This window comes from Lontra canadensis, unplaced genomic scaffold (assembly GCF_010015895.1).
Source record: "Lontra canadensis isolate GAN:19392208 unplaced genomic scaffold, GSC_riverotter_1.0 scaffold138, whole genome shotgun sequence".
NCBI classification, from domain to species: domain Eukaryota; kingdom Metazoa; phylum Chordata; class Mammalia; order Carnivora; family Mustelidae; genus Lontra; species Lontra canadensis.
Window position 1 is genome coordinate 107,417 of NW_022631132.1, and position 13,677 is coordinate 121,093.

Sequence of the window (13,677 nt, forward strand, 5' to 3'; positions counted from 1 at the left end):
CATACATAGTGAGAACCTGTCCTAGTGCAGCTAATTCTTTTTTTAAAAAGATTTTAAGTAATCTCTACACCCTATGTGGGGCTCAAACTCATGACCCTGAGATCAAGAGTTACATGCTCTTCTCACTGGGCCTGCTGGGTGCCCCAAGATTTGATTTTTAAAAGTTCATTTGAAATATAAAAAATGAGTTGATTTATGAAACTCTCACTTCTGTTCTCAGGAAATCATCTGTAAAATGAGGTGTGTCTGTAAGCCTATTTTAGGTAAAAAGGGTGAGGGAAGAGCAGATTTCCAGTTTGAGGGACAGGGCATGAAGGATTGAGAGATGGGGAGTTGAGAGATGACAATCCCTCAAGGATTCAGTCTCCAGGTTTAGTCATGAAGCACCAGGTCTCTGAACCCTGGTTTCTTCGGCAGTAAGTGACCTTTCTGGCCCCTCGTGGGTCCAAGCCAGTTCTGAGCAGGACAACAGGAATTGGTCCAGGGAAAGCAGAGTCTGCTCCATGTGTTTCTGTGTTCACTCATTTAACAGTGGATGGGGCCAGAGACACATTCAGGGAACTGAAAGCAGCTGAGTGTGGAGCAGGGAATATGAGGCTGAGAAAAATCATGCACTTGGTAAGAGCTCCAGTGTGCTTGCTCGCTGAGATGCACAACTTTCCTCCCCTCGCCCACCCGTTCCCTTTCAAAGAGAACAGAATTTAATTTAGAAGAATCAGGTTTTATTTAGTGATGTGAACATTAAGAATCTGCCTACATGGTTGAGATATTCACAAAGGACTTTACCATTCAAACTCATACATACAGAGGAAGTGTGCCGAATAAAAAATGCTCCTTTACTCATCCGAGCTGCTGTCAGGGACAGCAAAGTGCTTGCCTGTTGCACTCGGGGGGCTTCAGTCTTCGTGAATGTTGAAGAGTTTGGCTACTTCATTGAGATCTTCATGTTGCTCACCGTCCTTAATGATCTGAGGGAGAGAGGAACAGTGGGTCGCCGACTTGCTTTGTGTGCGCCAGGCCAGCCTGCACAATGGGGAGGCCTGGGCCAGCCCCCACATCGCCCTGGGACTGTGGGAATAGCCCTCTGTTAACCCCCAATGAGTGTATGCCAACTCCCTGGCCACCCAGCCAAGTCCTAACTAAAAACGAAATGCTCCCGAGCCAAGGCTACACCTTTGTTCTGCTTAGGCACAGTCTGACCCGGGTAGACAACGCACAGCAGGGCACCCGATGATGTCCCGGGCGCGTTTTCTTTTTTTTTTTTTTTTTTTTTTTTTTTTTAAAGATTTTATTTATTTATTTATTTATTTGACAGAGAGAGATCACAAGTAGGCAGAGAGGCAGGCAGAGAGAGAGAGGGAGAAGCAGGCTCCCCGCCAAGCGAAGAGCCCGATGTGGAGCTCGATCCCAGGACCCTGAGATCATGACCTGAGCCAAAGGCAGAGGCTTAACCCACTGAGCCACCCAGGCGCCCCCCGGGCGCGTTTTCTGGCCCACAGGTCCCATCTTCCTCAAGGAGCTCTGACGGGTACCCACCTTCCTTGCTATTGGCATTCGGTTGAAGATGTTCCACAGCACGATCCCTACCACCACTTTGTCCCTGAGGTAGAAGATGACACCTTTGCCATAGTCCTCCCCTTGGGCAGGGGCCTGGGGGACTGCAGGACTGCTGGGAGGAACGGCGATTTCTGAGGCCTCAGACTCTGTCTCACTCTCGGAGCGGATACCAGTCCCTGTGGCCAATCCCCAGAACAAACAAAATCAAAATGAGAGTCAGTTATGAACTTAGGAAATTCTAGAAGGCAAGTATCTTTTGACACCTGCTTCAAGCTGCTCCTAGAGGATCTGTTTTTAAGCTCCCGTAGTAAGCACTTAGAAAGTAAAGCCTTCTCCAGCTCTTCTCCATTGGCAAAGCCGACAAAAGCTCTTCCTTGCTGGCTCCAGGGCACGGCGTCAGTCTGACCCAGAACTTGTCTCCCTTACCATTTCATTTTATTTTTTTAAAGATTTTTATTTATTATTTGACAGGCAGAGATCACAAGTAGGCAGAGAGGCAGGCAGAGAGAGGGGGAAGCAGGCTCCCTGCTGAGCAGGGAGCCTGATGCGGGGCTCGATCCCAGGACCCTGAGATCATGACCTGAGCCGAAGGCAGAGGCTTAATCCACTGAGCCACCCAGGTGCCCCACCATTTCATTTTAAATGTATGCTGTGGATTATTTCCTGGTATCTGGATTTCTTCAAACTGCAGAAGACTTGCTCTTATCCTCTGAGGAACATTTGAGAGCTGCACGATTCAGTACAGTAGCCACTAGCCACAAACAGCAATTTCAATTAAAATTCGTTAAAAGTTAATGAAAATTTAATCAATTTTAACCAAAATTGAATCAAATGTGAAATTCAGTACTCATTTGCACGAGCCACATTTCAAGTGCTAAAAAGCCACATGCAGCTAGGGGCTAAGGTAGTGGACAGAGCAGAAAGGTCCACTGGACAGTGCTGCTAGAGAGGCTCTCTGGCCAAAGCAGGACAGCGCACTTCCATATGGAAAAACAACAGCGGAGGGGTTTCCTCCTGGGGAGGGGGCATGCTGTCCTCTGAACAATTCTGCCCAGGATACAGAGTAGTGCCCCAGAGTTTCTAAGTCCCCAGGTCCCTCTCCTGGATCCGCTTCTCTGGAGAGCGCCAGATGAAGGAGCGGGTGTATGTCATCCACCTGGATTACACAGGAAAAGGACCTACATGTCCATATAATGTCTTGTTCTCTCCTTCAAGAGCAACGTGTTCTTGAGACGCCTCTGACAAGAGGACATGGAGGCTAAGTAACTTCAGCTGGGGTCATGGAAGGGAGAGAGAACAGGTCTAAGAGTTAATGAAAGAGTCATGTGTGGGAGAGAAGTTCATTCCTTGAGAGATGCCTCCCATCTGAAGAAAACCTGGCAGTAAGACATGACAAATGGAATTACAGGCAGCTCAAGAATTACTCAGCCCAGTTTTTCACTGCCCAGGGTCTGTGGAGAATAACAGGTCCTACACTAAAGTTCTTGGGATTAGTAGGAGGCTAATAGTAATAAGGATAATAAAAAATAAAAAAATAAAAATCGTAAAATTTCCGGTTTTCTTCAGTGCACAGGGCTTCCCAGTCCCTCGAGGCAAACTAAACCAGTGTCGTCGAGAGAGCCACTGCCCAGAGGCTAGGGTAAACACCCACCACATCTGAGTCTACGCTCGGACCAGGATACCTGATTTTGCCAGCTCTCAGACCGCCAAAAAGTGAGGACTTCGGGTTGGGTTTATTTTAAAGCACAACAGGAAGAAAGGCTTTCACTGACAGTTCCCGCTGGTCAATGCAGAAACCCCTTGTTCAGGAGAATTTGGACCAGCGCTTCTCAACACTCTTCCCAGAGAATTAGTCAGGCTTCCTTACCTGACTGCTCTGTGGCAGATTTTGGGTTGTCCTGTGCAGTTGCTTTTGCAAACACACCGACTGTGGGCAAACTACTGTCCACAAGACCAATAGCTTCGTAGCCAACGTCGGGACCCAAATCACTCCTAAGGAAGGAGAGACAAGAGGGTGTTCTGTCAAGAGGCTGCAAAGAATGACATGGTGGTACGTTTTTTAATTTTTTCCAAGACACCACACTTTGGTTCGTGCCAACCAAAGAACTTGGTATGTGCAGCAAGGGAAATGCCAAACTGATTGGTCTGCTTGCCAGGGTGTCTGGGGACAATGGTGAGAAAGCATTCCTATCCCAAAGCAGCTTTAATTTTCCTTAAGAAGCCATTATACTTATCACATACCCATACAATGATCTACACTTTCTGAAATTTATCCATGCCTTTACCCCCTGGGGGGTGAAGGGTTCTTCAAATTTACTATTCACTACCTTCTTTCAACTCAACCTAAAACTGCCTTTCTGACGCTTTAAAGGGTACTCCGTATTTACAGAATTCAGAGATCTTTTACAGTTTCATCAATGGACAGTATTTCTTCTGAGCCTTCATTTTCAAGGTTTTATTTTAATCTTCTTGGAAACTTTTCCTATCATCATCACACAGTTTTTTACTATGCCAGGAACTTCAAAGAGTATTTGTGGCACAGACACACGATGGTTTTGTAATCACGTGAGGCTACTACTCATGGTTTTGTTTCTGGTGCTCTACCTTTTGGCATCATTAACTAAGTAAGTAAGTAAAATTTAAAGATAGTGGACATACTGTGTTACACTCATTTCAGGTGTATAACTTAGTGATTTGATGGTTTACACACGGTGCAGTGCTCACCACAGGCATAAGCTACTGTCTGTCCCCTTATGATGCTACTTGAATATCGTGGACTAAGTTCCTTATGCTCTGCTCCTTATTCCCATGTTGTCCTTTCTTGACCACAGAAGCTCACTGGACTGGTATCTTCAGGGAACCGTCTACAATGACTTCCTGGATGCTGGTCCGGAGACCTAACTGATAATTATCTAGCTATGGACCCTTTTGTTGCTAACAAAAGGTTATCATATAGGTATTGACCCTGAAACCCAGCTGTTATGATTCTGCTGCCTGCTCACAAAACTGTGTGTGATTTTCCTAAAATGTATTCTCCAGCTGAAAATTTTCCCCAACAGAAACTGCTTAGAGGCTTCTGAAACCCTGAAGATTTTTATGTATCCCATCTTTCAAAGCAACGAGAGGAGAGTGTGCCAAGTAAGGTCAATGCCAGCACTCAGGAATGTCCCTTGTTAACTTTTTGCAATCCAGAGAACTGCCTATGGATGCCTGACTTTGAACTGCTGGTCTTGAGTGGGCTGTCTAAAGTAATCTCTACACCCAACATGGGGCTCAAACTCATGACCCCGCGATCAAGAGTTGCATGTTCCACTCACTGAGCCAGCCGGTTTGCCCATGGGCTGTCTTCTCCGACAGTACGTTGGGCTCATTAGCACCAAGGAACAAATGAAAATACAGCGCCAGCTCTAGCTAAGAGTACACATTTGTACCGCCTACCATAGCTCAAAACTCCAAGCTGATTTTGCCAGAAGTGCTGATGACGCCTCCACTCATTCACCGAGCTTAACTTACAGGTGGGGCCTTTTACCAGAAAGCTGCTTAGGTGTAGAATGCATGGGAACATGATGGAAGTCTTCTCCCCTCTGTATGAAGCTAACTGGCCCACATGGAAACCAAACTGTAACTCTGGTTCCATTACTTCTGTGTTCTAACCAGTTCAGTCCATAAAGCACAGAACTATTACCAGAACATCGACTGATGCCAGTATGGTTTAGCAGCTCCAGTCATATTTTCTCCGGCCAATCTTCCACTCACAACAGCGTGATCATGGTGCTCTACCCGCCTCCTACCCAACTTTATATCGTAGAAGCATGCAGCATCTCCTGCCTTTGAAAACAGACACGTTACATGAGCACATGATAAACAAAAACAAAAACAAAGACAGAACATACGTTTCGAGGGCTTAAAAAGAGCCCTTGTGCTGTTAACTAATTAGTGGGTTTTTTTCCGAAGATTTTATTTATTTATTTGACAGAGAGAGATCACAAGTAGATGGAGAGGCAGGCAGAGAGAGAGAGAGAGAGAGAGGGAAGCAGGCTTCCCGCGGAGCAGAGAGCCCGATGCGGGACTCGATCCCAGGACCCTGAGATCATGACCTGAGCCCAAGGCAGCGGCTTAACCCACTGAGCCACCCAGGCGCCCCAACTAATTAGTGTTTTCTATTTACAGGCCAGAATCGCACCTACACTTACTGAAAAAAGTTGAGATTCCATTTTTAAAAAAACTATTCTATGCTAACCCCCCAAAACCAAAAACTATTCTATGCTTCCACAAAGTACACCTAAATCTTCTATGCTGTGGCACACACCTATTTCTTCTCTCATTCTGCCCTTAGCAGAGACCGATACTTAATAACCATGACTTGCAAAACATTCTTTCCTATGCACAGAAACCAGTTTGTAGGTGTGAGACCGCCTCTCACCTAAGAAATCTTTTCCAAGGTAAGATTTTCTTTTGGTCATTCAGTATCTATTCCTTCGTTCACCAAATATTTATGGAAACCTTATTTCTGTACAAAGCATTATACTGTCTGGGTGGCTGAGACAAACCTGACCTCCACTTTGCCCACAAAGAGCATATAACCTAGTTGAGGAAGATGCAGCATCATTCCTCACTAGAGTGCAATGCAGGGTACCACGTGACAGGTACAGATCAAGCAGAGAGAGCCTCTGACTGGAGGTGAACAAGGCCAACTTCACTAAGGATGTGGCACGTGAGTGCTCTAACCCTTCGTGGCTATTCAGACTCCCCCAAGGCAACCTCAAAAATCCAGCAGCATGGGAGCAATGCTGAAATAAACTATGAAATCCACTTGGTGGTCTATTATACAGTCTTTAGGATCTGAAGCAACATGGAAAATACCTTAGAATGGTAAGTTAAAAAAAAAGAACACAAATGTTTACTGTAGTACACTCACCACGACCATCTAGAACAAAGGGAAAAAAAACTATTCAGAAGAAAATGAAGGGAGGGAAATACACCAAAATATTGGTGGCTGCTGTAGGTGATTCCCCCCCTTTTTTTTCTTCCCCCTTTCTCATTCTTGTGTCTTCCATATTGAGTGCATATTGCTTTTTTTTAAAGATTTATTTATTTTAGAGAGGTGGGGAGGGGGCAGAGAGGGAGAGAGAGCCTCAAGCAGACTCCCCATAGAGCAGGGAGCCCCATGCGGGGCTCAATCTCACAACCCCAAGATCATGACCTGAGCCAAAATCAAGAGTCGGATGCCCAACGGACTGAGCCACCCAGGTGCACCTACATAGTGCCTTTTTTTAAAAGATTTTGTCTATTTATTTGAGAGAGAGAGATACAGCAAGAGAGGGAACATAAGCAGGGGGAGTGGGAGAGGGAGAAGCAGACTCCCCACTGAGCAGGGAGCCCGATGTGGGCCTTGATCCTAGGACCCTGGGATCATGACCTGAGCCGAAGACAGACAATGACCAAGCAACCCAGGTGCCCCTACATGTTGCTTTTATAACAAGTTTTTAAAAATCCAGTATACTCTAGGCACACATGGGTGGCTCAGTCTGTTAAGCATCTGATGCGTGATTTCAGCTTAGTTCATGATCTCAGGGTCCTAAGATTTAGCCCCAAGTCAGGCTCTGCACTCAGCAGCAGGGACTCTGCTTAGGACTCTCTCTCCTCCCTTTGCCCCTTCCCCTGCTCATGCTCTAAAATAAAATAAATCTTAAAAAAAAAAACCCAGTACACTTTATCTTTAAAAAAAAAAAAAGCTTTAAGGGAAAAAAAAAACCTTCAAAGTTCCTATGTCCTTAGTTGCAGAGTACCTAATCAAACACAATACATTTGTAATGATCTAACAATGGGGAAATTACCTCATGGTTCCTACATACTATAGTCTTGTTTGTGTCATAACAGATTTTTTAAAACAGCTAAAAATAGTGCTCGAGGATAACAAAAACTGAGTTATTTTCCCCCTTAGAGAATTTTATAAAACTGCCTCATCCTCCATTCCCTGGGCTCACTTTCGGGCAAAGGGAACAGCAGATCCATCTGAAAGCTGGGCACATGCCCATCAGGGCAATGCCGATGGCGACTGCCAACCATAGAACGGGAAGAACTCTATTTCTGTAGGTGCACACACTGTTCATTTCCTTTTCCACTAGCTTGTGGCATGAAGCCATACCTGATCTTGTAAATCAAGTAGTAAAGTTTTTATTCTTCACCCTCAGCCTCCAAACATTCTGCCTCTATCTGGGCAAGGTGCTACTGAGCTTTTGCACACTGCCGGGCAGACTCGCTCACGGGCTGTGGACAAGGAACCATTCCTGCTCATGCTGTAGCACACTTACCACCCAGATGTTGGAGCGCGCTTGGAGCTCTGCATTTACCCGGAAGCCACCAAAATCTGAGTCTATCTCCAGTCCGCCTGTCTTGGCCAACTCAACGTTGGGTTCCAAGCCCACAGCTGCCACTATGTGGTCAGTTTCTACCTGCGGGGGGAAAAAGAAATAATTCAGCCAATTACCACAGTTTCCATGTATGTCTATGGACATAACAACTGCACATTATTTTACTAGGAATTGGAGCTTTACAAAAAAAAAATCACCGATTAACTTATATAACTCTGGTAAACAGATTTAAAGGTCTACTTTATAAAATTCCTCCAAACACAAATATACCCCACATTGTCAGAACAGAAATCTGCCACCCTTGAAAGGTCTCAAAAAATCTGTGATACAAAAGAGAGGGGAAAGTGGTTCACAGATGTCTACTCTGGCTCTCATCATTCTTATTTTAATGGAAGGAACAGTTCATTCAGAAAATTATGAGAGTGTTAATGGTGGCTGCCATGAAAACTACTCTTATCGAATGAAGGAGTAATAACGGGGAAAGGGGAGGGGAGAGCTGGAAGGTCTGGCAGCCTTCCCCTCCTTACCTTCCGGCCGTCTTTCAACTTGATGAGTAACTTGCCACCGCTGACTCCAACTGATTGCACAATAGCATTGGGAAGCACCTTAACCCCCTCTGTGAAGGCAAACAAGACCTGAGGCTGAGCCTGAGAGCGTCCCACCTTCATGACAAGAAGGGAAGATGACTAAAGGCACCCCTCATCATAAAACCAGTAATCATCAGTACGTAGGCAGCCTTGGGGAACCACAAGAACGCACACCCACAGCTCATTTTCAGTACTTCCGGGAATTTTGTGCATCAAATTCAGAACACCTACAGGAACTTGGCTGAGAGGAGAATGGTGGAAATAGTTCACCTGCCAGGTGATATGGCGTATGTCAAGGGGGTTCCCAAAGAAGCCAACTTTGGATTAGGGCTCATTCAAAGGAAAGAGCAATAGCATATGGAAAGTCTCTCTACCTCGTCTGACTTTTTCCATGGTCCAGTTGCTGAGGTATTCAGGGAGGATCTTTCCCATATTTCCTTTCTCAGGGAAGAGCTGAATCACTTCTGTACCCAAAGCTCGAGCTGGGAAGAAGAAAGAGAGTAGGTAGAGCAGGAGGCAGAAGCCAATCCCGCGAGGACAGGAAGAGAAGCGATGGAGCAGCAGGTAGCCATTCGTGACACACAGGGCAACGCTGTGATCTAGGCCAGAGCTCCTATTCGTGGGGCACTGGGGCACGAGGGCACTGACGAGGCAAATACAACAGGTGTCAGAACTAAGTTCATTACATGCAGGCAGCAGCTCAGGCTCACGCCTGCGCCTCTGGCCTGTGAACAGGAAGCACCCTCCTGAGAAGATGGCCTGATTTCACACAGCCGAAAACCGCCATTGAGGAAAATGGCTGCCATCAAACATTCAAACCAGAATATATAGATCGGTCGAACTGGGAACCATCATATGTCTGAAGAAAGTGTGACTTTTACAAGGAATAAAAATTCAAACATACATACAACTCTGTAGTCTACATTGCCCTTATCATCCCCATAACTTACTTTCCTTAATATTTTCTTTTTTTTAAAAAAAGATTTTTTGAAGATTTATCAGAGGGCGCCTGGGTGGCTCAGTTGGTTAAGCATCTGCCTTTGGCTGGGGTCACGATCCTGGGGTCCTGGGATCAAGCCCCACATCAGGCTCCCTGCTCAGCAGAGAGTCTGCTTCTCCCTCTCCCTGTGTGTGTGCCCGGACTCTCTCTCAAATAAATGAAATCTTTAAAAAAGTAAAAATAAAAAAATAAAAGATTTATCAATAGGGCTCTCTGCTCAGCGGGGGGCCTGCTTCTCCCTCTCCCACTCTTCCTGTTTGTATTCCCTCTCTTGCTGAGTCTCTGTCAAACAAATTAATAAAATCTTTAAAAAAAGATTTATCAGATGCTTAACTGACTGAGCCACCCAGGCGCCCCTAAAGATAAAAATTTTATTAAAAAGAAAAATTTTATTTTTAAGTAATCTCTATACCCAGTGTGGGCCTCGAACTCACAAACCCCAGAGCAAGAGTCACACACTCTACCAACGGAGCCAGCCAGTCATCCCTTTAATACTTTATTTCTGAGGAGTCCTGGCTTAGAGGCTAGAGGAAGGGAAAGAAAGCATTGCTGTTCAGTTGCTCAGATGATAGCTTTTTGGTCACTAAGGGATTCCTCAAGAGAACTAAGCTCAGTACTTAGCTTTTCACCACATACATCTCTTCTTTTTTTAAAAGCAAACTCTACCCCCATCGTGGGGCCTGAACTCATATCCCCGAGATCAAGAGTTGCATGCTCTACCGACTAAGGCTGCCAGGCACCCCTTACCACATAAATCTTAATCAAACTCTTTCTACTGATCCTGGTAAATGCAACCCTGGAATTTGTTAGAGCCCCAGAAAGAACAGGATATAAAACCAGAGAAAGAAAAATCAGCGTCACAGCCCAGTACTCACCCTTTCTGCCAAGAGCGCAGGCCAGTTCGCTCCCAAGGAAGCCCCCACCGATTATCGTAATTGACTTGACTTCCCGGGAAATCTTCTCTAAGGTTCTAAAGTCTCCAATCTGCAGGATCACACCAGTTTAGTCCACTGATTTCCCAAAGGGACATAGGATAATAACAAGAAATATTTTCTGCTAGATCTTTGACATGTAATTTGCACATAAAATCTCCTTGTATGAAGTGGCTCAATTACAGCCTCTGTTACTGACATAAATTTCTCTCTCCACTGGAACATTCCTTCTAGCATCAGTGGTTCTCAATCGGGGGCACTTTTGCCCCCTCTCCCTCAGGGGACATCTGGCAATTTCTGGAGACATTTCGGGTTGCCCCAGCTGGGGGCAAGGACGTGCTCCTTGCAGGTAATGGGCAGAGGCAGGGATGCTGCTAAATGCCCTATTTGCACAGGCCAGCCCCTCACAAGGAACAATCATCCAGCCCAAAATGTCGATGGCGCCAAAGGCTGATAAACTTTATTCGATCAAGAATTGAAAAGATGATACCAGTATTCTCAAATACCCGTAAGAGTGCCTGGAAAATTTCCGCAGGGGTCAAGAGTAAAACACAATCTTAAGAAACAAAGCTCCCCCTTCCTTTTTCACTTAGGTACTCAAGAGTTTTCTCCTCAAAGGCTCTGCAGTAGCATTTGCAATGCAAAATGCCAAGAGGCTATAAGGAGTTCCAATGACTCAAAAGCATCAGGGAAAAAAAAAAATACAGAAGGACAATCGGAAGGAACTACAGCAAGCAATCAAAAACACTAGATGTATTTTTTGCCTAGGAGCTGAAAACCCTCCAGTGAGGTATTTAAGGTGCAGAGAGAGGAAGTGACTTGCTCAAGGCCAGAGATCAAGTCTCCCATAAATAGAACTCCCATCTCCCAATTCCTGGGGGCTTACTTGGGGACCACTGATTATGCTACCTCTTCAAAAACCAAAACAATGAAAGCACTAAACACACAATTACCTTTCTGAAAAGCGTGGTTCTACTCTTCACCTCTGCTCCAGCTCTGTCAATGGCAGACAAACTTCTTGGAGTGCCTCCTGGAAATAGGAGGAGGAAAACCCTTTTAGCCCAACAAGTGGGAAGCTAGTCCCAACACCCCCACCCCCACGAAGGTGGCACTGTGGCCCCCTCAGCACCCACAGGGCCCAGAGACTTTGTGTCCCTTTACCTGGCTTCTCTGCAGGCTTCTGTCAATTTCCCTGGAGAAGCCATTAGTGAGTCTCTCTACAAAGGGCCCGCCCTCCCCAGAGATGGCCACAAGGTTCTGTTTTTGCTTCCCTAAATCCTTCTAGGGGCATCACCAGAAAGCACGCTATGTTCCTTTAAGCGACTGCTTCAGTCTCCTCTCTTGATTTCTGATTGGAACTGGCAAAGAAGCCACGAGGCTGTATCCCTTCCAGGGTGCAGGGCAGAGAGCAGAGGGCAAGGGCTAAGCGGGGAGAGAAAAAGGCCATCTTCTTCAATAGCCATCCGTGCCCTTACCCAAAGGGGCAGCAAGGATACTCCAGAAGGGCTGCTGATCAGAGGCCTGTCATTAGCTAGGCTTTGCACCAAGAGAAGACACCCACTTCAGAGAGACTGGGTTTTATTTTTCTTAAGGTTAAGTAATGCCTTCTGTACTAAAACTCAAATGAACTATACCAGCGAAGAAATCCACCTCGAGAAATATTCACCTGTTGCAATCAGGCACTTTTCATAGGTTATCTGAGAGCCATCGTTAAGTTTCACCATGTTGCCTCTCACGTCAAGCTGTACTACCTGGGACACACACAGACAGATGAGTTAGCTGTAAACGTCTTTTCATCGAGACATAATTCACTATACACTTACCACGTTAAAGTGTACGAATCAGCGGTTTTCAGTATATTTGAAAGGTTGTGCAACCATCACCACTATAATTACAGATAATTTCCATTACCCCACAACGGAACCCTGTACCTTCAGTCATCAGCCCAGTGAGAGGAATTCGTTCTTGACCTAGGGCAATCCTTAAGAAACCATTTCTAAGTAACCACTGGCACCACAGTCTCTGGTACCCAGCCTCTCCAAGTGGTCATAGCTTCTTAGGCAGCCAACATTAAAACAAATCCCTGCAGTCCCCCAAAGTCCCTGTCCAATTTGTGGAAATGGAGAACAGAGACAGACTTTTCTGCTTGATTTTTATGGAAACCTTACTTTTTTGTTAACAATGCTCCTGCATCTTCAACATTTTTTACAGGATATTTAGTCTACCTTCTACCCTTCGCTAGAACTTAGCTCTCCTGCCAAGGACAGCTCACATGTAGAAACTGCTCATTCACCCACACTCCTCCCCCAGCACACCCAGGGGTAGGGGTGCTGACTCCTGCGGCTTCTGGACTCGTGTGCCCTCACACCCCTCTGAGAAGCACCCACCTACATGCTACCAGTCACCGCTATGCAGCCGCCTCCCGGTCACCTCAGTCACTGAAGACGTTGGAAGCTGGCTCCTCCTCTTCCTCCGAGCCACATCTGGGATCCCATCCCTTAAAGCTCTACTTCTACCTTGAATTTCCCATTTTGGGGGTCACAATTTTCCATTCTTCCAGGTTTTTTTCCAGTCCCGCTGTCACCCATCCTTGCTTTTGATTTTCTCTGCTTACCCAGTAGGCTGTTCCATTCCAACCAATCTGGGCCCATGCTAGACCACCCAAACTGTTCTCCTGCTACCGCCTCTAATTTCCTCGCACCCTCCTCTTTCTTATGGTGAGGAGCTTGAGATCTGGAGTTACAGAGACTAGAGATCCAGTCTCTGCTCTCCTCTCTCCCAGCTGTGAGACCATTAGTTCAAGACATACTTATTAAACACCTACCACGTCAGGGACTGTGCTAAGTGTTGGGGACATGATGGTGAGATAAACAGATACCTTCCCTGTCTCCAGAGTCTAGTAGCCAAGGCAGACCATTTAACATATACAATCAAGAGGGAGAAACGCTCTGATAAGGGCAGTATGGGCAGCTCTACAAACATGTGACAGGGCCCTCCACTGAGCTTTCTGGAGGCAAAGACATGAACTGACTGGATGGGTGAGTAGCTTCTTTAGCCTCTGGTTTGTCCTTGGGTAAGCTATCTCTTCAACCCAACCCCACTAACTCAACCATCACACTGTTCACTCTCAGATAACCAACCACCTGGTACCCTAGTTTATTGCAAGAACAAGTGAAGCCATTAGATGTGATCTTCCTCGGCTTCCCACCTCCCAACCCCTGGAAGAA

At 45.9% G+C, this 13,677-nt stretch overlaps 1 protein-coding gene across 2 annotated transcripts in view; it reads right to left on the bottom strand.

Moving 5' to 3' along the window:
- Positions 1–700: 700 nt before the first annotated feature.
- AIFM1 (apoptosis inducing factor mitochondria associated 1) overlaps positions 701–13,677 on the bottom strand; it is a 32,540-nt gene continuing 19,563 nt past the window's right edge. For both annotated transcript variants that reach the window (XM_032843351.1, XM_032843350.1), the window contains exons 7-16: positions 12,117–12,201; positions 11,404–11,480; positions 10,394–10,502; positions 8,893–9,000; positions 8,459–8,547; positions 7,872–8,012; positions 5,243–5,385; positions 3,425–3,549; positions 1,537–1,733; positions 701–968 (exon numbers count right to left, since the gene is read on the bottom strand). In XM_032843351.1, coding sequence (XP_032699242.1) covers positions 897–968; positions 1,537–1,733; positions 3,425–3,549; positions 5,243–5,385; positions 7,872–8,012; positions 8,459–8,547; positions 8,893–9,000; positions 10,394–10,502; positions 11,404–11,480; positions 12,117–12,201 — 1,146 coding nt within the window. In that variant the 3' untranslated portion in view covers positions 701–896. The remainder of the gene's footprint in view (positions 969–1,536; positions 1,734–3,424; positions 3,550–5,242; positions 5,386–7,871; positions 8,013–8,458; positions 8,548–8,892; positions 9,001–10,393; positions 10,503–11,403; positions 11,481–12,116; positions 12,202–13,677) is intronic.